Raw genomic sequence first — 24,925 nt, forward strand, 5'->3', positions numbered from 1 at the left:
GTTACAGAGCTACTAGTTGTCGAATAATAACCTCCCTGAAAATGTCTTGGAGGTTTTTCAAAATCTCAGTCCATGTAGTTCCTTTCCAGTAACACTTGCTTAAATTGCCATATCTACACATTAACATTTGGACATTTATTATGCCTGAAACCAAAACACATGCACTTGAGAAATATTCCAAATCATTCCCATCAGCAGTTGGCAATGGCTGTACAAAAACTAGCTAAACCAGTTTCCGTGCAAACAGAACTGCCAAATATTTATTTTAAGAGACCTATTTCCCAATATGAGAATAATATATCACTGCCGGACCTTTATTTATATCGTATGACTTCCAAATATGCAACAGACATGACACACGGAATACAGCTAATAAATGTACAGAAATAAAAGAGAGTTGTGATGATTTGGGAAAGCTGCCTATGGACAACTTGTGAATTCTGAAAAATTGTGAATTCTGTATTATGAAAATTATTGAATGGTGGAATGCCTCAGTGGATGGGGAGTCAGCCATTTGTTGCCAGGACTGTGTGTGTGTGACAACAGTTAAGCAACATAAGGACCCCGAAAGACAGTGAGCACCTTCAAGGCCAATTGAAGTAGAGTGCACAGCACCTCACTGAGTCAGTACCGTAGATTTGATTTTCAGAAGTGCTGAAGCATCCACAGCTGTCATAAACTTCAGCTACAATTGTGGGTGCTCGGTGCTTCTGACAAATCAGGCACATAGTGTTCATTCTCAAAATTGCCAGGCCATCAGCCTTGCATCCAATTCTCCTTACGTTTACAGTGACATTTTTGCGAATACAGACTAACACGGCTGTTCCTCTGAAAAGTGACACCTACTGACTGCAACCAGATCACAGCAAGAGAAGGTGGGGAAGGTCATCTCTTTTTACTGGACCCACTTCTGTCAGTGCAAGAGAGAAACTTTCAAGCTCCACAGAGCACTTCTTTCCCAGACCTGAAGAGCTCTGTGAAGCTTGAAAGCTCGTCTCTTTCACCAACAGAAGTGGGTCGAATAAAACAGTGGTTCTCAACCGGGGGCACACAGAGGTTTTCCAGGGGGTCCATCAACTCATCGAGATATTTGCCTAGTTTTACAACAGGCTACATAAAAAGCGCTAGCAAAGTCAGTACAAATGAAAATTTCATACAGACAATGACTTGTTTATACGGCTCTATATACTATACACTGAAATGTAAGTACAATATTTATATTCCAATTGATTCATTTTATAATAACATAGTAAAAATGACAAAGTAAGCTATTTTTCAGCAATAGTGCACTGTGACACTTTTGTTTTTTTATGTCTGATTTTGTAAGCAAGTAGTTTTTAAGTGAGGTGAAACTTGGGGGTTCGCAAGACAAATCAGACTCCTGAAAGGGGTAGAGTAGTCTGGAAAGGTTGAGAGTTAGAAGTACTGCCCTTGACTCTTGTATGTGACAGTGTTTTGGTTTTTTTTTAAATGTGAGACAGTTGTTTCATGATATGGTACCCACTTGGATATCATTTGTACCCTGTGACATCGAGACCTTAAGCCAAATCTGAGATCTTGTGGTAAGTCTAGGGAGACATGAATTTTGAATCGCACAATCTGCAACTCGTAATAGTTTGGAACTTCTGACCATTCCTTTGTCAAAAGAGCTCAGTGATATAGCCACACATAAATGACTAGCATGGCAATGGTTTAGCAGTTTGTTTCAGGCTTGCCCATGGGAGTTTGTAACACCTATTGCACATGTAATCTCTGCTTATCACATATCTACTATAACTTCCTATTAATACCAGAGAAACCAACTCTCTTCTCTTTTCCTATACACAAGCTCCATTGTCTGCTTCCTAAAATGTTACCCAAGTTACTAGATGCAATGTCTAAGAGATTGACTTCCTCTCAATCCATTTGATTAAGAGCATTTATGATGGTTTATCTAGCTAATTGTTAAGGGCGCATTCCCAGGTAGTGTATGTTGCAGGTTTTGTTTTTAGTGTTTTCAGCTGGCTTTCAGGCTCCCATTTTGAATGCTAGAGAGTAATGGATAGAGAAAGACAAGAAGATAAGAGGCCTTTTTCCTGCTTTAAGGGGAAGAAAAACTCCATCAATTTCTTTTCCAGAATCTTAATTTGTATCAGAAAAAAAAAACAATCTGGCTCTTTTTAAATAAAATTATTTTGATGTTGATCATGGTTCTCCGAAAAAATACGCATGACATGACATCAGTGGAATAGTGCCCAGGCCCCCAATTCATACCCAGCCTCCACTGATTTCATTGAAGTTATGCCAGGAATTAATGAGGCCAAAGCAAAGACTAAGAACAGGGATTCCGAATGTGTAATAAATCTCATTTTTATTCTAATGTTCAGTTAAAGATCTCTCAAGTCATCCACCGTTTTGTCACACTCAAAACATTCCAGCATCCAGAACCAACCATAAACTGAATTATTAGAAATATTTTGAACAACTTTTTGTCTAAAAACGGATAGCAGATAACAGAAAATTTTGAGAATCCAAGCAGGCTATTTACAGGATTTTTTTAGTGAAAGACAAAAATCAGTCATGTAGGTTTTAAATATTGCTGATGCTATAATAGTGAGGGTCCTATACGTTCATGGATGGATGGATGGATGGAAATTATGTCTGGGTTTTAAGTCAATACATAAAACTAGTAGCCTGTATTTTTAGCAATGAAACAGAACAAATAATAAACACAGGCTGGTTACATTTTAGGGCAAGGTTTCTATAAAATAGTCCCTGCTATTTTCCCCTTAATCTTATGTAGGATCATAAACACTGAGGGGTACTTCATTCCTGATCCTGCAGTCCTTACTCAGGAATACTCTGCAACTCAGCAAAGTATTTTCCCCATGCCTAACTTTAAACACATGAGTAGTCGATTTAAGTCAGTGGGACTGCTCAGTTGCTTAAAGTTAGTCACCTCCTTAAGTATCTGTCTGAATTATTGACTGAAGGATCAGGTCCTCTAAGTCTGAATACAATCATTGTTCTCGCCTGGATTTTTAAAAGTTTTTAATAGCGTTGGGCCTGGTTCTCATTTGCACTAACCATCACTTCACACCACTTCGGCAATGTAAAAGTAGTAAGAACCAACTCAAATCTCCCCCACTTTACTACATTGCCTTTCATTTTAAAGCCCCTTTGTACTGCGAGAGCTATGCAAAGGGGTCTTGGTGTACATGAGAACCTGGCCCTAACTGTGTGTAAAAAAAAAAAAAAATCTGTGAATATTGAGTGGCTTGGCTGACAGCTTCTGCCATCTACACACTCTATTTACCCACACACTGAAAGCCGCACAGCCTGCAGCACGGCACGCTTCCCTTGTTGAATTGTTGTTGAATGTCAAAACAGTCAACAACAGCAACACAAATATTGTGAGGGAGATGGGTAAGAAGCTAATGAAACTACACCAAGTTACCCCAGTTGAGAATGTGTGTGGAGCCTTTGTTGTAGACTGGATTTGATGTTGGCCTCTGTGATCAAATCCTCACAATGACAGTTATAAAAGAAAGCACAGCTCAGAAAGGATTTTGCACAGTTCATGTATCGGACACAGGTGAGGAGCCCAAGATCATGAATTTTCCAAGGGGTTCTGAGCCATGGATTTGAAGGGTGGAGACACCCAGGAAACAAAGGACTTCTTTGGGGTGGTCCAGTGAGGAGGAATAGGAGGAAACAGGTCACAAGAAAACGTAATCTGGACAAGAGGAAAAGTTTCCAGACTGCAAGGTACCCCCAAGGCAATGGGTAATGCAACCCTTACACATGCTGGTGAGAATTTACTTACACGAGCAGTCCTATTGAAGCCAAGGGATTGTGCAATCCAGCCCCAAGCAAGCAGTGGAAGCCCTTTGCTTGAGTCATTTAAAACAGGGCTTCACCAAGCATTAGGGAATGCACGTTCGCAAAGGCTGGGGGAGCGGAAAAGGTGGGCTAATGGGCCTTTTCCATTTCCGGTTTCTGTGACTCTATGGCATGTTTGTGAGAGGCATGGGTCTGCTTGCTGAAGAAAGTGACAGCAATGTGATTGCAACTGTTCTGTCATTGCACATGTGGACCTCAGAGCGCTGTGGATGTGAAAATACTCCAGCGTCCTTCCCCCAACCCCTAACTGGCTCTCTGCAGTCCAAGTTTCCTTCTTCTGAGATGGGTAGATGCCCCATCAGGCTCTGATAGGCACATCTGTAGCGTAAGGTCAATCTGAACTGATGATGACTAGGACAGCGAGTGATATCTGTATATGTGCTGTACTGTGCATGGAGTAAAATGGAGAGTGGTATTGAGCAGCAGCTGTCTCTGTTTTCAGACATCCTGGCCCTGTATTGGCCCTCAGTGTCCAACAACTGAAGAGATCGTGGGATTTATCACACCATAATAATAGGAAAACAAGAGACCAAGGAGATGAAGTCCCAGCAGGCAGAAAGAGCTTTCAAAAGCTATCACACGTCCTCTTACTGAAACATGGTGGTTGGTTGTTTTCTAAACACCCTGAAAACAAGTTGCAGGCCAAACCTACTGATGGAGTAAATAGCTGCAACTCTTGACTTCAGTGGATTGATGCCTGATTACCCATGCAGTGAATTTGGTTCTTTGTCTGTAACTGAGAGCATGCCCATCATTCCAGTGCAGCCCTACAACAAAACAAGCTTGGATCATAACGTGATCCATCTGCAAAGCAGAAAACTCACCCTCCATGTGTGCAATAGTGCTAAAAGTTTCACAGGAAAAGGTTCAACCCAACTCAGTAACATTAATAAATTCGCTTCCATAGGATCTTTTATCGGGGGGTCTCAAAACACCCTCACAAACGTTAATAAGTGAAGCCACTCGACACCCCTGAGAGATGGTTACACTGATGCATGGGGAGATCAAGTGATTTGCCTGGTTTCACATTATAAGTCAGTAGCAAAGTTGGAAGTAGAACCCAGGAGTCCGGATTGCAATCTTCGGCTCTAACCACTAGATAACATTACTTGACATAGCATGTTTTGGAAGTTGGCATTCAGTTTGCTCTCCACCCTAGCCATAAACATCAAAGCAATTCTCATTGAAAGATGAATGCAGAGACTTTCATCCAACAGTGATAGCAGCTCTGTGGAATTAGCTGTCCTTTTTTATCTGTTCATCCATCTGTTGCTGCTGGTACCATAGGCATTGAAGGGAAGCGGGTAATTGGATGTTGGGGAGTTGATCCAGTGATTCTCCCTGCTTCCAAGCTGCTGTTCTCTCTGTTTCTTTTCCTGCTCTGTGATTAAGCGCTGTAGCTCTTCTTGGTCATTAAATGGGTTTTTGCCATACTCTTGTCGAACCCAGGCTCGGTACTGCCAAAACAAAACCAAAATGAGTTGTGAAGGCCACTGATAAGGTGAAAAATGCCTCTGCTTATCATTCGCCCTACACCAGAACCTGCAGATAAAGATCCAGATACAAGAGGCAATCAGAATTATTGGGATGTAGAATGAAATCCTAACTTGTCCCATTGCACACTGTAACTGAAATTATGGTGAATCTTTGCTTTCCATGAAATTCTGTGAAAAAAGCTTATAGGAGGGTTCCAGACTGTGCTGCTGTATGTCCATCATCATACAGCATTTAAAGGACCCGATTTGCAGAATTTTGCACCTACCATTGTGCACCTAATTTGTTGCTGCATGTACGTGTGCAAACTGCTAACTGCACTAATTTGCACCTGCAGTTATCCAGTTTGTGCACACAGCAATGGCGATTGCACTTTCTAGATAGGTGTGCAATTGCGCATGCACTTTTGGACATGCACAATTGTGGAAATCAGGCCCACAATGATTAGATACTAAACTTGTAGTTAACTTAATGAGGGAAGCCACACCCCTTTTTCTTTTCTTCTATAACATCCTTCATAGAAACTGTATCCCTAAGCACTTTAAGCACTAATGGACAATGGACAGGCTGTGATATAAAAACAAAAACAACGAGGAGTCCGGTGGCACCTTAAAGACTATCAGATTTATCTGGGCATAAGCTAAAACCCACAAAAGCTTATGCCCAAAGAAATCTGTTAGTCTTTAAGGTGCCACCGGACTCCTCATTGTTTTTGTGGATACAGACTAACACGGCTACCCCTCTGATACTAGGCTGTGATATAAATTGCAGAAAGCAATGGTGCAAAAGTTTAGCATGGGGAATAAATTAAAGCCTTCATTCCCAAGGCCAAACACAGCGGGAAACATAAAGAAGACAAGAGATGTTGTCAGATGAGAGGTGAAAGTGCAAAGTGCAAACTGCAACGTCTGGCTTGGTAAACATAATGGTGACACCATTGGAAAATGTAACCACAGTCACTCGCATTCCTGTTTTCACTTTATGTCATGACAGTGCAATGGGATTATTTACTTCTTGTTGCCAAGAAGTTACCCTGGTTCCTAGTGCAGTCAAATTACCATAAACAAACACCTCACATTGTTATTTGATGGTGACTCCGGGAACAACCAGAATCACTGCAGTAGGTCACCAACACAAGTCGGTTCTTGCCTGTCGTACTATTTGGTTTTGTACCATATTTGTTCTGTCTGATTTCTCATCAGTGTCTCCAGTTCCTGCTAATGTCTATGGTCAGCTAGGTTTGGGCTGAGACTGTGGGGTTGTCTGAAGACAAAATATTGCTAATATGAATCTTTGTGACACACACACCCCATCCCTCCCATTGTGCTGCAACATGAAGCCGTCAGAAAGAGCCCTATGCACTGTGAGTCCATCCCTGAGGGCACAGGTAGAAGGAGGAGGCCAGTTTAGGGTTCTGCAAGGTCAGCAAACTTTATGGTCAACTGTCCACTTAGGGGGTTTCTTGCATCTTCCTCTGAAACAGCTGGTGCTGGCCACGGTCAGAGACAGGATAATGGACTAGATGGAGAATTGGTCTGACCCAGTATGGCTATTCCTGTGTTCCCCATATACTCTCCTAAACTCCTCAGGCTGTAACCTGTGCGGGGCAGGGACTGTCTCTTTGCACAGTGCCCTGGCCTCTAGACGCTACCACGATACAAATAATCATCCTACATTTTTGTATAGCCAAACATTCTAGTTGCTGCAGCGAAAAATGTGGAATCGGGACTGGGAGCACCTGGGAAGAGGCATAGCCATGATTGGGTCTTGATTGGGTCATGATTGGGTCTCAATAAGGAAAATAAGGGCACAATAAGGAAAAATTTGAGAGCGACTCCTCTGCAGCATTCGTCTGGCTGTGACAGGGGGAATCCCTTGCTAGGTGACCTTTCTGCTCTCTGGAGCAGCGATGGTCGTCACCAAGCTGAGCCATCCCTGATAACACAAGCTTTTGAGTGGGTGGTGGCTTCCACTTAAATCCGGGGGCTTTCCAGTGGGGATTTCTGCAATTCCAGGTCTAATTACTTCCCAGGCCTGCAGGCTGCGGAACCCACTCAATGTGCACTCGTTGCCTTGAATCAGGAAGACATTCAACATTTTGTTAAGGGTGGAGACATCGCTATATTGGCCGTAGGCCAGAAGGTAAGGCTTAATTTCCTTGCTAGAAAACAACTGATGGGAGCTGGCCTCCCAAAAATGTGGCCAAGCAGGATATCCTGCATGCTTATTCAGTGCAAAGAGAACACTGCCCTGAAATAATATGGACCACATCCTCCTCTTTGCACTGCCATTCAGCTACTCCTGATTTATCCCATGGTGAGAGAAGAATCAGGCCTGATGTCCTTGAACAAGCTTTTCTGTGAGAAGTTTCCATGGGTCCTGGTGAAACTAGATCTTGGAAAGAGTCTAGTTATACATCCAGTTCAGGTCAGGTCACCATGAGTTCACACTACACATGGCTTATCTGACATGGCAATCTGCACGGTTCACTAACAGCAGGGCAGATCAGTGGGTCACCGGAGGATTGGAGAGAGCACTAGGACAATGCATTGCAAGAGACCTGCCTTAACAGACAGCGCGGCTGCTTCCTGCCAAGAGGAAGCTCCCAGAAAGAAATTCACTTGCCAGAGGCCATCTCTGCTTTAAGCTTAGCTCTGAAACAGTGCCAATGTTAACCCTTTGATGGCCTAATCCTGTGAGATGCTGAGTACTCATAGCTCCCATTGGCTAGGACCGGAGATGGAGGTACTCAGCACTGTGCAGGCCAGGGCCTTAGTTTGCAGAGCAGGTCACTGGTGGGCGTACCCAGCTGTCTTTGGCAGCGACCATTGTGCATGTAACAGCAGCACATTTCTAGTCTCTCACTGTACAGTGCGGCTCACCTCCCAGAGGTACATTTCCAATCACTGCTCCTGGGTAAATAACCTGGGGCGGGGAAGGAGGGCACCACCACCATGCAGCAGCCTGACAGGCCCAAGTTTCCACTTCCTAGCTCTAGGGTACCCAGCCCCGGAGCTGTCTCTAACTTCCCAACAGGGGAAAGCAAGAGGCAGCATGACTGACAGTTGTAGCTGCTGCCAAGTGTTTGTTTATCAAGTCAGATACAGGTGTGGTTCAAATGCAATTTCTCCAGCATGAGCCAGTCTGCCCCTCACATCTCACAGCTGGCCCTTGCTTCAGGACCACATTTATCTCCATCACCTGATGCAGCTGGGTCCATCCCATTGAACGTGTGAAGCGTGGCACATCCTAGAGCATCTGCAAGGGGGCATTCTTGGGTCTGGGGCTCCCTGGGCCAGTGGGAGCTCCGTTGTATCATGAAGCTTTGTGGTGGGGAAGGGAAATCAATGGATTTACAAATATTTCCTGTGCATGCTGGTGCATAGATCAACATCAGCACCTGCTTGGGAACAGGCCACTCATCTGTTAATGCAGTCAGAGAACAAGACACAATGTGTCTAAAAGATAAGGGGGGCCCTAGGATGAGAGGTAGTATGGTGCAGTGGGCAGGACACTGGACAAGGGGTGTCCTCACACAAAATCAAGGTGTGATTGCAGCATGGGTAAGCATACCCATGTCAGCTCTTATCTAGCTAGCACAGGTAACAATAATAGCAAAGATGCAGCAGCACAGGCTCCAACCTTGACATTGTTTTGGGGTCTTCTTAAAGGTCCAACTTCTGGAGTCATGTGATTAACTGAGACTCTCAGCATTCTTCTTTTAAATACTTCTAGCTTTCACGTTTGCAGAGAAAAGCTTGAAAAATGTGACCCAAGCTGGGGTGCTGGAACAATTTGTAATGTGGGGGTGCTGAGAGCCATTGAACCAAACTGTAACCCTGTCAAGCCAGGGGCTACAGCAGCACCCCCACACCATTACTTCCAGCACCTATGGCATCCGAGTGTGACCAAAGGACTCAAAAAGCCAAAGGCAAAGAACAGGAATGCAAAATGATTTTTTTTTTTTAATCTCATGATTTTTGGGGTGGGGCTGACCCCTGAATTTTGAACACTGGGGATTTAGTTCAGGGGAGCCTGCCTCACAGCAGCGTCCTGACGGCCCTCTCTGCTAGAACTCCATCCAGCCTTGCTGAATTCCTGATGTCCGGGCAAGCTCTGTTCACTGTGGGGAAGCCCCAGGGAATCTCCAGGGTGTGGCATCTTTTGTAATTTGTTTGACATTTTTCTGGAGAAGTTCCTACAGGCTGGTGACTGTCAGACTGCTGCTTATCATGTGACACAACAGTCCACCCCCACCGGAGTTTGCTCAGAAGGGCCTGACCTAAGTTCACCCATCAAAACAACAGGCCCAGAAAGGAAGTAACAGGGCACCGATCCACATAGCCCGGGACTCAATGGGAAGCTGTTGACATTCTGAGCTGTGTCACATGCTGGCTTCTCTGGATAAGAGAAAAAAATCCCCTCCAGAGACCCTGGGGCTTAGAATGGAACAGAGTACGCCCTAGCTACAACCTGTCACAAAACTAAGGACCATCACGTGAAATATCTTGGTGATGCTGGCAGGAGGCATTTTGCCTGCATGAGGGAGAGGCAGACAGAATGGCTCCAGGGACACGGAGGGGAGCATGCGTGGAAGTGACATTTATTAAACACTTCAAGAGGTGCACCATGCACTGCTGGCCTGCAGGCACTAGCAGATGTCCAAGGAGGAGTAACATTGGTTACCTGATCCCAGGTCTTTCCTGCCCGGTCCTGACTCCTCTGGGGGTAAGATGCTACTGCCAGAGTTAGCCAACCTCAAACCTCTTCACACTGAGTTGGCTGCAGATCCTCAGCCTCTGTCTCTAAAGAGCTGCATTCCAGCTCAAGAGCGCAAAGTGGATCAGAAGCAGAAGAACTATGCAGACATCATCATCTTTACTCATGACATCTCCTGTTCTGACTTCTAGGATAATCTAATGCTAGCCAAAAAGAACCCTTCTCTTTGATCGGACCTGGCCGGGCTCAGCCAGTGATCGTGTTTTCCTTATGCCTGATCCTCTGCTTTGTTCCCTGGAGGTTGGGTTTCTTAATTAACATTTGCTGATGTCCTTTAGGTGCTGCTGAACATGGGAGACTTGCTGTCAAATGAAGCCCTGCTTAGACGTACACACTATCCAAGCATCTCTCCCCTGACTTGCAATTACCTGACCCCTCTCCACTATGCTAGTTCTGGGCTGCTGCTGCTGGGGCCCCAGCCAGCACTCATCATCCATCCTGGAATACCCAGCAGTGTCTTCTTTTTCACCAGCCGGTCTCACAAACAGAGCTCATCAGACAATTACAGTACCAAATTTACACCCATAAAATGCACCCACAAAATTTGTACAACTCACTCCTCACTCGGTTAATGTCGTTTCGTTGTTACGTCGCTGATCAATTAGGGAACATGCTCGTTTAAAGTTGCGCAATGCTCCCTTCTAACGCCGTTTGGCAGCCGCCTGCTTTGTCCACTGCTTGCAGGAAGAGCAGCCCATTAGAGCGAGCTGGTGGGGGGTTGGAACCAGGGTGGACCGGCAGCCCCCTGATCAGCTCCCCGCTCCCCTAAATTCCCTGTGCAGCAGCAGCCCAGCAGGCTATCAGGGCTGGCTCTAGGTTTTTTGCCGCCCCAAGCAAAAAAATGGTTCCCTCCCCCCTTTTTCTTTTCACTTTTACGCATGTTTGCACTTTGCAATGGTTTTGTTTGGTTTTGACTGTTTAAAATTAAAAAAAAATGAAAACAGAGAATTTGTAGTTAGTGAAATAAAACAATTTCCTACTAGTGTATTCATTTCATTTTAACAAAATCACAATTACAAACAATTTGGGTTCAACTACACACCGTAATGAAAAACGTTAGTGTCTGCCCGTGCACCCAGTTTCTCATAAATTAAAAGAATTTATATGAACTGAGTGTTTCTGGTTTTTATACTTGCGTAGTCTTTTAGTAATTCAGTGAAATCTAAATTTTTTGCAATGGTACTTTCCACTGAAATGAATGCAAGTCCTGACAAACCACTTTGAGACATGGTGGACCTCAAATAATTTTTTAGTAATTTCAGTTTTGAGAAACTGCGCTCACCAGAAGCCACTAATACTGGTGATGTTAAAAGAATGCCTAATGCTATAGCAGTGCTTGGAGTGAGGTACTCGGGGCTGTACATCCCGCCCGTGGGCCCCTAGCCCGATCTCAAACCCAGCCCCACCCCTGCAGAGGGGACAGTAACTGACAGAGCGGCGGGGGAGGGGGTCAGGTTTGCCTGCCCAGCGCCAAGCCGCCCGGGGCGGCGGGTCCCTTACTGGCCGCGGGTCCTGCTCCGATCCCGGGCTCCTCTCCGGCTCCTCCGCTGCTTGTGACACGTGTGGCAGGGGCGGGCGGGCGAGGGGGGAGGAGCCGCATCACCTCACTCCCCCAGCGGCGGGGGGTCAGGGCAGGGACCGCCCCCGGGCTGGGACCCCCGCGCTGAGCCCGCCGCCCCGCCCCACGCAGGGTCCCATTGGTTGACTGAGCGGGGCCAGGGGGAAAAAATAGATGGCCGGAACGCAGCCCCTGGAAATGTGCCGCCCCACGCAGGCGCTCGCTGTGCTGGTGCCTAGAGCCGGTCCAGCAGGCGATCAATTTCCGGCAGTTCACCTGTCCCTCCCCCCACTGCCATGTGCTGCTCCTGCCCTCTGCCTTGGAGCTGCTCTCCAGAGCCTCCTGCTTTCTGGGGTGGGGGGAGGAGAGCGGGGCTAATGTCAGGGTGTCCCCCTTCTCCCCTGCTCCTGCACCCCGCTTACCCCATCTCCATAGAGCAAGGGGGACACACGACAGGGCTCAGGACAGAGGGTCTTCCTGGCAGCAGCTGCTGGTCTCAGCTCGCTGATTAACTTAACAAGGTAATGTACTTAAGAGTGGTGTCAGTGTACTTAAAGGGGAAATGCGCATCTCTCTCTCTGACATACAGGATGTGTGCCTCCGTCTCTGTCTGCCATGCTGTCTCCCCTCCCTCCATTCGTCTCCCCTCCCTCCATTCTACACTTGTAGAGTGTGAGGTTACATTAACAACAGTGAGTTAACCCTTGAGGGCTCAGCCAATGGCTAGCTCATCATTTAGCAGCAAGGCATTCCCTGGGAGATATCCCACCCTCTGACTCCACCACCTCAACCAAGCTTCACAATCATCATCGCTGTGTACATTATTAAATTGTTTGTTTAAAACTTATCATTCTTGGATTTGCTTAACATTAATGGATTTGCTTAACATTGTTTCGCTTAAAGTCGCATTTTTCAGGAACATAACTACAATGTTAAGTGAGGAGTTACTGTAGGTACTTTTTTTTGCATGCATGCGTAAAACAAACAAAATCCTCAAGTAACAAGTACCAGACCCAACCCCCAACTTCTGTAAGCATTTGGTATTTGCATGATCAGTTACCTATTTTATGCGTACAAAACAGATGTGCCTGCGAATTTTGCTAACACAGACAAGAGACCCTCTGCAAATTTGGTTCTTGATTTATTTTGGAGGCCGAGACATAATGACATTGCAACTTACTCTCAGCACACCCCATGCATGTGCAGTCACACCATGCACCAACAATCACAACAGTAAAATGGGAACATCTGAGAGTCATGGCCTACAGTTGTTTTGTCCCATGCGTAAATGCCAGCCCACGAGCAAGGAGAGGAAAGGATGTACCTCCTTGAGCAGAGTCATCTCGTACTCCTGCAGCTGCTGCTGGAAGCCAAAGTTAGGACTGACATAGGAACGGACAACCTTGGTGGCAGCCAGACACTCCTCCCAGCTGAGGTCGGTCACAGTCATAAGGTAAGCCACCAGGATGGTGGTGCTGCGGGAAACACCAGCCAGGCTATCGTAGCAGAAGGATTGAAAACAAGAAGAGCACACAGTGACAAAGTGCACTCAGGAGGTAGGAGAGCCCAGGAGGAGCAACCCCAATTCAGCTGCCTGGCTAGAAGTACATCCTGCATGGAGTGCATCAGTCAGCCCTGCACCAACACCCTGTGAAAGACACAAAGTGTGTGTGGAAAGGCAGTCCCCTGTTTCAGAGGGGGCCTCTTTCGAGAATGCTTTTCCTATCAAGAGCTATCCAGTGGATAGGAAACTGCACTGGGACTCAAAAGATATAGATTCTGTTCCCAGCTCTACTGCTGATCTGCTGAGGGACCTTGGGCACGAGGCTTCCAATCTCTAGGCATCTATTTCCCCTCCCACCACTAATCTGTCTTGTCTATTTAAACCGCAAGCTCTTCAAGGCAGGGCCTGTCTCTCGTCTGTGCCCATGCAGCACTCGGCACAATGGGACCCTGGTCCCAGTCGGGGCAGGGCCTGTCTCAGGCTGTGTGTCTGTGCAGCGCCTTCACAATGTGGCCCTGGTCTCACTGGGGCCTTTGGGTGCTACCGTAGTATTAACAGAGCTTTTGATAACAATGAAAAACACAGTGAATATAAGCAAAGGGGGCAATTGACATCAACACTGACCAATGAATGAGGCAGCCTCCCCCATGGAGCCGGCATTCATGAATGAACCCGATGCTCTCCTTAAAATGCTGGATCCTAGGAGAGAAAGCAAACAGCGAGATTAGGCAGAGGTCACCCATTCTATGGCGCATGTGGTTCTGGCTCAGTCCAGTCCGTTTCCAGAGAACCTGCGCCCTCCGGCTCTCTGGACAAGACGCTGAGCTCCTTTCTATGGGGAGGTGTAATAAAGAGAGCTGCCAAGTCTCATGCTGCTGCAGGAAGACTCTGGTTTTACAGATTGTTTTTAAGCATGGCCCTGCTTCACCTGGCGAGTTAGCATAGGCACCAGGTGAGCACTGCTGCCAGCAATAATAAAAAGACTGCACCTGGATAGCCGGTTATGTACCCAAAGCGATGCACAGCCATTAACCGGACACTCCCCAGAGCCCTGTGAGAGAGAAGTGTCAAATTAACCCCTTTGTGGCATTAGGCAGCTGAGACTCAGAGAGTTTCATTGGTTAGCTCCCCTGCACCTCAGGGCTAGAACCCAGGACGCCCTGGCCGCTAGTCCCCTACTCAGTACACTGGCCCATACTCCTCCTCTAAGGGAGGATGGTCTTGGGGAAGAGGCACTGGCTTGGAACTCGGGCAATTGGGGCTCAGTCCCCAGCTCTGCCACAGACTTCCTGAGAGACCTTGGTCAAGTCACTTCACCTCTCTGTACCTCAGTTTCCCCATCTGTAAAATGGAGATAATGATACAGATCTCTTCTTTGAAGCGCTTTGAGATGTGCTGATGACAGGTGCTAGATAAGAGCTAGGTATTGTTATTATGAGGAGAAATTTTAAAAGCTGGGCACGTTTAGCCTTGAGAAAAGAAGACCGACGGGGGACCTGAGAGTCTTCAGATCTGTTAAGGCTGTTATAAAGAGGATGGGGATCAATTGCTCTCCCTGTCCACTGAACGTAGGACAAGAAGTAATGGGATTAACCTACAACAAACGATTTAGGTTAGATATTAGGACAACTTTCTAACTATCAGACCAGCTCTGGAAGAGGCTTCTGAGGGAGGTTGTGGAATCCCCGTCATTGGAGGTTTTTAAGAACGAGTTGGACAACCCCTGTCAGGGAGGGTCTAGGTTTACTGGGTCCTGCCTCAGCACAGGGGACTGGACTGGATGACTTCTCAGGGTCCCTTCCTGCCTGACATTTCTATTATTTCTCTGATTTTCCGTACAATGGGGATAATCATGATTCCTTTCTCCTACTTCTCGTCTAATTCAGTTGTCAGCCCTCTTGGGCAGGGACCGTTCCTTACAGAGCTCAGCACAGTGGGGCCCAGATCTCAGTTGGCGTCTATAGGTATTACCCTCATACAAATGATAACAAGAACTCCATGCAAGTCAGTGATATGTTACCAGATTTACAGGCAGGGTGTTACACTGATTCAGATCACAAACATCCGCCCATGCCCGGCATCATAGTATCTAGGTGCCAATATAAACGTCATTCTGCTAAATCCCATCAAAGACAAAGAACATTTCAAAAATAATGGTAGGGTACAAACCTCTGTGTTTCTTCTTCTTCTAAATCAGTGTTTACAGTAAATGTTTCCTTGTTATTCGCTGGCCCAGATGCTGCCGCTAAGCCAAGGAACTGATGGCTGAATTCTGAAGACCTCTTTCGCCATTAAAAAAACAAAGGGGCCATTTTCAATCCAAAAGGGAGAGGTAACCGAGGGGAGAAACTGCAGGGAAAGCCCATGCCCAGGATAGCAGGTGTGTGGCTGCCCCTCATCATTGTTTCCATCTGCCCCCCACCAGTGCGTTCTCCATTCACGTTCCAGATTAGCTGTTCCTTTCTCTATCTCGTGCTCTCCCTGCCCAATTCTTTGGGATAAATGCAGACCTGGTGTCGATGGATGCAACTCTGAAGGCAGGGAGCCACCTCTGGGAGACTTGGATGGACTCTGGAAAGGTGTTTGGTCCAGGCTTACTTGGGAGCCATAAGGATGAGCCAGGACAATGGCCAGGGGAAGATGTAGGAGAAATCCTGGATGATTCCTGCCCTCTGCATAAATATACTGGGCCAGATTCTGGCTTCAGCTATACCTGGAGTAACTCTACAGATGTCAATGGAGTTACTCCTGGCTTATGCCCATATTTGCCAGAGAAAAGAATCTGATCTGTTCTCTCTGCCCTGCTATCTCAGCCCTTCTTGGATCTGCAGAGCTCCTGGACATATGTGAACCATTAAATTGGTTATGTGGATAAATATGTGGATAAATTGGAGAGAGTCCAGCGAAGGGCAACAAAAATGATTAGGGGTCTGGAACACATGAGTTATGAGGAGAGGCTGAGGGAGCTGGGATTGTTTAGCCTGCAGAAGAGAAGAATGAGGGGGGATTTGATAGCTGTTTTCAACTACCTGAAAGGGGGTTCCAAAGAGGATGGCTCTAGACTGTTCTCAATGGTATCAGATGACAGAACGAGGAGTAATGGTCTCAAGCTGCAGTGGGGGAGGTTTAGATTGGATATTAGGAAAAACTTTTTCACTATGAGGGTGGTGAAACACTGGAATGCGTTACCTAGGGAGGTGGTAGAATCTCCTTCCTTGGAGGTTTTTAAGGTCAGGCTTGACAAAGCCCTGGCTGGGATGATTTAACTGGGAATTGGTCCTGCTTTGAGCAGGGGGTTGGACTAGATGACCTTCTGGGGTCCCTTCCAACCCTTATATTCTATGATTCTATGATTCTATGATTCATTAACAAAAGATCTAAGAAAAACAAAGCAAGCCGAGGTCTGGCAACCAGCCATCCTGGCATAACACCAGTCCCACCAAGGAGACATTAACCCTTTGCGTGTGTGGCAGCAGAATGCTTCCTTTGTCACCATCCAAGTGAATTGGTGATTTATTAAATGAGTCCAGCATCTCTCCCTGGAACAGGACCCTTGGAGCCGAGATAAGGGCTATTGTTATTGCAGGAATAAGGTTAAGCCATCAGAAGCTCCTCTCCTTCCTTCCTTCCTTCCCCCGCTCCCCCCCCACCCCACATGCTTTCTCAGACATCACCCTGACTTCCTCAGCCTTCTCATGATAAGGGTGGGGATGTTCTCCCACAGCCTTCCTGATTTCTCAGAAGTTAAGACAAGATTCGATTGATTGTACAAAGCCACAGCGGAGCCATTCCCCAGCAACCAGGCCGGTGGCTTTTCTCTGTAGAACATTCTACACTGGTACTGGAGGGCTTGTTATTCATGTGTGACCACAGGAGTGGGAGTCCAGGTTCTAATCCCGGCTCCAGGGATCTGGCAAATCTTTTCCATCTCTAGCTTCTCTGCTAAGAAGGGATGCTGCCCACCTCCTGGAAGAACACAGTTCACACACCTTTTAGAAACCATCCAAAGACAGTGCCAATGGCAGCAAATGTTTTAGTTGCCCAAAGCTCAGAGAGACACTACTATCCTATAAAGGTTTTTATATCATGCTCATCACCATAATACCTGAGCGTCTTCCCGTAGTGCATTAAGCAATGTGTCTACACATCTGTCACATGTTACTTGTCTTGTTTTGGTAGGGGTCTTTTTTTTTTTTTAATATAAGTATACCTGTGGCTATGCATTTGTTAGAGAAGGCTGGTCAAAGGAATGCACCTTGCATTTGAAGTGGCAAGTGGTGAGTTTTGGGATGGATCTTTGCTCTTAGGGGAGTTCATTCCAGTCTCGGACCACCCCCAGAGAAAGTTCTGTCTCCCACAAAGATGTCCTCTACCCTTGTTGCTGAGAGCTCCATTGTGTTAAAGCACAGTTGTTAACCATGCTTTGTGCTGGAGAGTTAGATGGTCTTTTAGACACCCTGAGCTCAGGCCATGGAGGGCTTTGAAGATAAGGACTAAGACGTTGCAGTAGATTTGAAATTCTATGGGAAGGGAAGCTAGTGTAGAGAGAGGAGGATGGGTTGGATGCACTCAAGGCCCTAATTCCATTGGGTTTATAACAGGCTCTTCCAGACTCTCTTACAGCAAAGGCAGTTAGCTCTTCAGCACATTTTCTTTCTTTCTCTGGACTGAGAAGCAGATGCAGGCTGGCTAAAAGTGAGCTGGAAAAGTCCCACGTTCCCCTGGGCTTGGAACAAAAGCTTATCCCCATGCAGATTTCCAGTCGCCTCCTTGACTCATGGCAAGTAAAGTCTCTCTGCTTTTGGGAACATAGGAGTAGCCACATCATATCAAACCACTGGTCCATCTGCTGCGGTATCCTCCTGCCAGGAGTGGCCAATTCTTGATGCTTCAGGAGAAGGAGGGAAAAAAACCCAACTCCCTATAATTCAGTTGGCCCATAGGCAATTAGCTAACAATCTGCAGGGTGAGGTTTATCAGCTTATTAATTGATAAGACTTTGTATTTTATGGCACCTAAAGAGGTATACTGGGTGGGAAAAAACAGCTGTTGGCAGTAACTTGGTGTTTAACAGACTCCTATGAACCCAATGGCAGTGCCTTCCTTGGAATTTAACCCCTTGTTGGCTAGAGCTAACCCTTATTCCTTGTCACGCCGTACAGCTAAGTCTCCCATTCTCCATTCAGCAGCTGGGTTTTTGAAAGTTGACACGACTCAGCCGCACTAAACTGCTGACAGGCTGCATGTGGTCACCCCCTCCACCAGGGATGTGGGAGCTGAACACTTAAGGAGGATACAGAGATGGCTCAGAGGGTCTGAGTTTGGGAATTACAGAAGAACACGAAAATTAGCTGGATCACCAAAACTAGGAACAACGAGGTGATGAGAAGTATGAATTGTTAAAAAGCCCAATTACTTGAGACCCTAGGAAATCAATCACATCTTTCTGTAGACACGCTGATCTCAGAGTGACCTGACTGGAGCATTCATACTATCAGGCAAGATGGCAGGCAAACCAGTAAGAGGAGGAAAGAAAGCCAGCTACGTTGGAAACAGCACCAGATCGACTGGTACCCAAAGGAGAGGGGAAGTTTTATAACACTGTTGTGACTGCGAAAGATGGGTGATAGTGGTGGTGGTGGACAGCCCCCATATTGGATATGTCACTCGAAGAAGAACAATCCCATGCAGGGACCCGTTGCTTTCATGTTGTGGGAAAGGGACTCTGTCCTTCAACGTTCTGAAGTCCTCAATCAATTCCCCTCTAGCTCCTCTTGTCTTGCTTCGTAGTTCCCCACCCCGTGCTGTCTCTCATATAGAAATGAATGGATGGCTTTGTAAATTATCGTCATCTCTCAGATCTTCTCTTTCACTTCCATCCCAAGCCCCTTTGCATTCCTGACACAGCCCTGGGATACACAGCCCTCGGGGGGGAGGGATAGCTCAGTGGTTTGAGCATTGGCCTGCTAAACCCAGAGTTGTGAGTTCAATCCTTGAGGGGGCCATTTACGGAACTGGGGCAAAAATTGGGGATTGGTCCTGCTTTGAGCAGGGGGTTGGACTAGATGACCTCCTGAAGTCCCTTCCAACCCTGATATTCTATGACAGCCCCCTATTTTCTCCACATTGAACTCACACCTTCTAACCGTCCCACCTGTCACAGCCATTCACCACCATCCTTCCAAACAACGACTCAGAAAGTTTCCATTCGGAGCTGACACTTTAATCAGCCACGAGGGGGGACTGAGTCACAGGATGCCTCCACCCCTTCTGCATATCTCCAGGGGACTGACTACTGCTGCCACAGTTCTCCCACACTTACTGGCTAAGGAAGTGAAAAGAAAAGGATGTGAAGGAAGCCTGAGTTGTCTTATACCAACACAAAGCCCTATGGCTAGGTCACAAAACTAGCCCAAATACAGCTATCTGATTGGGTAACATCTTCCATGAGTCAACAACTCCCAGCTCATATATCCATAGGAATGTCTTTGTCATACTTTCCTTTCCATTGTAGGAATAAGGCACTGTGTGCATATATGTACGTACTATTAATGTACAGTTCATAAAATAAATCACAGCATTAAACAGCTTTCACTTTCAATACTCTTACTTTTCTCTATTTGTTGCATTTTTTCTGACCTCCCATCCCCTAATATTAACGTGGATTTTTACCCAGAAAATTGTGAAGTTAATTTTTTTCACCAATTTTCACCCAGTTTTTAATTTTTGTAATAAACACGGATACATATTTTAAACAAAATAAAAACCAAAAACACAGGGCCTCGGTTATGATGGATTTGTTGCTCTCCTTGGGGAGCTTGAAGCCTTTGGCTTCATGTCCCACAATACACCAGCCCCGGAAATGCACTGCTGGACAAGCCTTTTTGTGTAATTGTTTGGTTCAGGTTTTTAATGTAGTGCTGACTTCCTCACCATGGGAACCCACTTTTGCTGACTCTTTACCCCAGCTGACTTCCCAGACCATGTCAGCCACCAGAATCCTCTCTCTCATGTTTACAGGCATCAGCCCCAAGGAACATACTCAATTTCCAGCCATCTCCTAGAGTAATCGGTACAGATTCCCTCTTTACATGCAGGTCATTATGAGTCTCCAAGGTCTCCAGTCACAAACCTCCCTTCTTAGAAATCCTTTGTAAGTTCAGCCGCATTGTGAAATCTCTGGTATAAAGCAATGTGCAAAAAATAGTTCCTTGAACAACTCTTCCTTCCTGTGGCCAGTTTTGTGTAGACATGTCATAAAGGAAAAAAAAAAATCCTGATCTTGCTGAGGAAAGGTTTTCTTGTAAAGCTTCTCTTTCTGCTCAGTGGGAACATGAGCAAGCAGAATTAGAAGGCCGGGACATGTCTCTTTCTCTGAAAGATGCACTCTCCAGTGGAACGCTAGCAGCTCTCCAAATACCCAGGGACAAAGTCCTGGGGCCGGTTTTGTTCAATATCTTCATAAATGATCTGGAGGATGGTGTGGATTGCACTCTCAGCAAATTTGCGGATGATACTAAACTGGGAGGAGTGGTAGATACGCTGGAGGGGAGGGATAGGATACAGAAGGACCTAGACAAATTGGAGGATTGGGCCAAAAGAAATCTGATGAGGTTCAATAAGGATAAGTGCAGGGTCCTGCACTTAGGACAGAAGAACCCAATGCACAGCTACAGACTAGGGACCGAATGGCTAGGCAGCAGTTCTGCGGAAAAGGACCTAGGGGTGACAGTGGACGAGAAGCTGGATATGAGTCAGCAGTGTGCCCTTGTTGCCAAGAAGGCCAATGGCATTTTGGGATGTATAAGTAGGGGCATAGCGAGCAGATCGAGGGACGTGATCGTTCCCCTCTATTCGACATTAGTGAGGCCTCATCTGGAGTACTGTGTCCAGTTTTGGGCCCCACACTTCAAGAAGGATGTGGATAAATTGGAGAGAGTCCAGCGAAGGGCAACAAAAATGATTAGGGGTCTGGAACACATGAGTTATGAGGAGAGGCTGAGGGAGCTGGGATTGTTTAGCCTGCAGAAGAGAAGAATGAGGGGGGATTTGATAGCTGCTTTCAACTACCTGAAAGGGGGTTCCAAAGAGGATGGCTCTAGACTGTTCTCAATGGTATCAGATGACAGAACGAGGAGTAATGGTCTCAAGCTGCAGTGGGGGAGGTTTAGATTGGATATTAGGAAAAACTTTTTCACTAAGAGGGTGGTGAAACACTGGAATGCGTTACCTAGGGAGGTGGTAGAATCTCCTTCCTTAGAGGTTTTTAAGGTCAGGCTTGACAAAGCCCTGGCTGGGATGATTTAACTGGGCATTGGTCCTGCTTCGAGCAGGGGGTTGGACTAGATGACCTTCTGGGGTCCCTTCCAACCCTTATATTCTATGATTCTATGATTCTATGAAAGTTTCCAAAGCAGCCTCTGAACCTGCACACCCACAGTTCTGGGCACTCAGAACCGCAGGTTTGCATGTACAAGTGGCATTTCTATGGAAATGGAGTGGCGAGATGGTGTCAGACTGGCGTCATTCATGGGGCACCCCAATACTATTTGTGCATGGAAAGATGAGCTTTGGAGCACCCACAGGTATGTGCCCCAGAACAGAAGGGTTGCAATTTAAGTGTTGTGGAGAGGCCACTTTGAGATTCTGCCACTGGATTACGCTCAGTGGGGACCGATACCATGAACATTTCAGTGATAATGGTACCGCACCAAGGGTTGGCCAGCATGTGCAGGAGGCCTTGGTAAGAGAAGTCAAAACCTCCAACTCCAAACACACAACTCTCTGTCTGGAGTTGGGTTTTGTGGCCCATTAAATCCACCAGTGAGGGATCACCACTGTGAATAGTCCTGAATTTAACATGGATCCACTGGGATCTGGAGGGCACTGACAGGCACTCTGCTGATGCTGTGTGGCCTTGAGCAGAGTGAAGCTCAGCAGTGGGAAAAGACCTGTCCACCAGCCGCATTCTTCAGATCCCACGGGGGCTTGGGAGGGAGAAAATCCACTGCACCCCCACAACACACAAACACACACACACTCCATCCCGGGCATGGGGGTTGGGGGTGCAGGGGAAAGTGGGGTGAGAAGGAGCAAAACAAGACAGAAAGGATTTGTGGGTGAGGAGAGGAGGTAAGGAGAGAACTCACATCCCAAAGACGGACCTGCACAGCTCCTCCCACTCAGGCACCAGAGAGAACTGAACAGAGACTCATGACCAGGTCTGATGCAGAAAGTCACTACTCCGCGCCATCTCCCTGGGGTTATAACGCTGCAGCAGTTCCTAGAAGTCAGACTCCAGAGTGGCTGGAGAGTAACACCCCCCACGCTCCCTCACCAGTGCATTCCTTCCAAGCATTGCAGCACAAAGGAGGAGCTGTAATCAGCTCTGCCCCCAGCCATATCTTACCTGGGAAGAGGGTTTTGCAGGGTGGAAGCAGCTGCATGAACCCTCAGAGCATGCCAGGCTGACTGAGGGCAATCATGCATGGATGCAAAAGCAGTAACACCTCAGCAAAACTTAGTATTGCAGAGTACAGCTCCGTGGGCTGGGGTGACAGGATTCCTGAAAGGGCCCCAAATGCACATGCAGCTATTCATACACACAGAGATGATAATGCCTAGCTCCTAGCTAGCCCGTTTCTTCAGGAGATCTCAAAGCGCTTTGCAAAGGAGGTCAGTATCATCGTCCCCATTTTACAGATGGGGAAATTGAGGCACGGAGAGGGGAAATGTCTTATCCAAAGTCACGTGGCAGAGCCAGGCATAGAAGCCAGTCCAGTGGTCTACTCACTCCAGTACACTGCCTCCCATTTTAGCCATTTATTCCTAAACAAAGGGTAGGAATAAATAGTCAGTTTTCAGAATGGAGAGAGGTAAATAGTGGTGTCCCCCAGGGATCTGTACTGGGATCAGTGCTGTTCAACATATTCATAAATGATCTGGAAAAGGGGGTAAACAGTGAGGTGGTAAAATCTGCAGATGATACAAAATTACTCAAGATAGTTACGTCCCAGGCAGACCATGGAGAGCTGCGAAAGGATCTCTCAAAACTAGGTGACTGGGCAACAAAATGGCAGATGAAATCAATGCTGATAAATGCAAAGTAATGCACATTGGAAAACATAATCCCGACTATACATATAAAATGATGGGGTCTAAATTAGCTGTTAACACTCGAGAAAGAGATCTTGGAGTCATTGTGGATAGTTCTCTGAAAACATCCACTCAATGTACAGCGGCAGTCAAAAAAGCGAACAGAACATTGGGCATCATGAAGAAAGGGATAGATAAGAAGACAGAAAATATCATGTTGCCTCTATATAAATCCATGGTACGCCCACATCTTGAATACTGTGTGCAGATGTGGTAGCCCCATCTCAAAAAAGATATATTGGAATTTGAAAAGGTTCAGACAAGGACAATAAAAATGATTTGGGTTATGGAACAGCTTCTGTATGAGATGCGATTAATAAGACTGGGAATTTTCAGCTTGGAAAAGAGACAACTAAGGGGACATATGATTGAGAGGTCTATAAAATCGTGACTGGTGTGAAGAAAGTAAATAAGGAAGTGTTATGTACTCCTTCTCATAACACAAGAACTAGGGGTCACCAAATGAAAGGCAGCAGGTTAACACAAACAAAAGGAAGTATTTCTCCACACAACGCACAGTCAACCTGTGGAACTCCTTGCCATAGGATGTTGTGAAGGCCAAGACTATAACAGGGTTCAAAAAAGAACTAGATAAATTCATGGAGGATAGGTCCATCAATGGCGTCCCTAGCCTCTGTTTGCCAGAAGCTGGGAGAGGGCAACAGGGCATGGATCACTTGATGATTACGTGTCCTGTTCATTCCCACTGGGGCAGCTGGCATTGGCCAGTGTCAGAAGACAGGATACTGGGCTAGATGGATCTTTGGTCTGACCCAGTATGGCCGTTCTTATGTTTTTATGTATCTATGTGTATACACACACACAAACAGACCTGTCAGCATGTTTCCAGTGGTTGTATGTCCAGTGTCCAATAAAATATATTACTTCACCCGCCCTGTCTCTCTTGTGTCCAAGGGGGCATTTTCACTTTTTAAAATGGCCTTTTTTCAGAAACAATATTTTGGGCAAAAAATTGTCAACTCGGTCAGATGTTGTGGGGAGGGGTTTTGTGAAAAATGTTGTGCCTTTTTTCAATGTTTCTTTTAGAGTTAGTGTTGAAAACATTATCTAAATGCCTATGGACACTTGTTTGTGCAAAGTTTTGACAATTATTTCAGGAATGTTTCCAAGGAAAGTTTGGAGGGAAAAATAGGGGAGAAATGGCAATTGAAAAATATAAGCAAATAAAAAATGGATCCATTTCAAATCCTTTGACACAAAATCAACTTGGAAATCTTGAGGGAAATGAGTTTGCCATTTTTTGACTAGCTCTGCACACATACATATACACCTCTATGTATGAATATATATGTACATATATATCAAATCTAGAAATGTTATTAATATGCAGGCTGTGTTTAAGCTCAGCAATGATCTAAAGATAGTTCAAATTCTAATGATCACCCCTTCATTGCTGGGACATTCATTCATTGAAAACTAACAATTTGCTGCCCATGGAACAATTTGTGTAAAAACTTGGAAAGAACTTACAGGTTTTGACTGGACGAATCTGAAACTGATATACAGAGGTAGGTCATATCCTGAAACAGAAG

The 24,925-nt window shown here is 46.1% G+C and overlaps 1 protein-coding gene across 2 annotated transcripts in view; it reads right to left on the bottom strand.

The window, feature by feature from the left end:
* Window positions 1-2,324: 2,324 nt before the first annotated feature.
* Window positions 2,325-24,925, bottom strand: part of LOC125620895 (dual specificity protein phosphatase 22-A) — a 46,788-nt gene continuing 24,187 nt past the window's right edge. For both annotated transcript variants that reach the window (XM_048817147.2, XM_048817146.2), the window contains 4 exons: window positions 24,864-24,913; window positions 13,842-13,916; window positions 13,038-13,209; window positions 2,325-5,339 (listed from right to left, as the gene is read on the bottom strand). In XM_048817147.2, the coding sequence (XP_048673104.1) occupies window positions 5,133-5,339; window positions 13,038-13,209; window positions 13,842-13,916; window positions 24,864-24,913 (504 nt within the window). In that variant the 3' untranslated portion in view covers window positions 2,325-5,132. The remainder of the gene's footprint in view (window positions 5,340-13,037; window positions 13,210-13,841; window positions 13,917-24,863; window positions 24,914-24,925) is intronic.

The sequence above is a fragment of the Caretta caretta genome, chromosome 12 (assembly GCF_965140235.1).
Source record: "Caretta caretta isolate rCarCar2 chromosome 12, rCarCar1.hap1, whole genome shotgun sequence".
In the NCBI taxonomy this organism is placed as follows: domain Eukaryota; kingdom Metazoa; phylum Chordata; order Testudines; family Cheloniidae; genus Caretta; species Caretta caretta.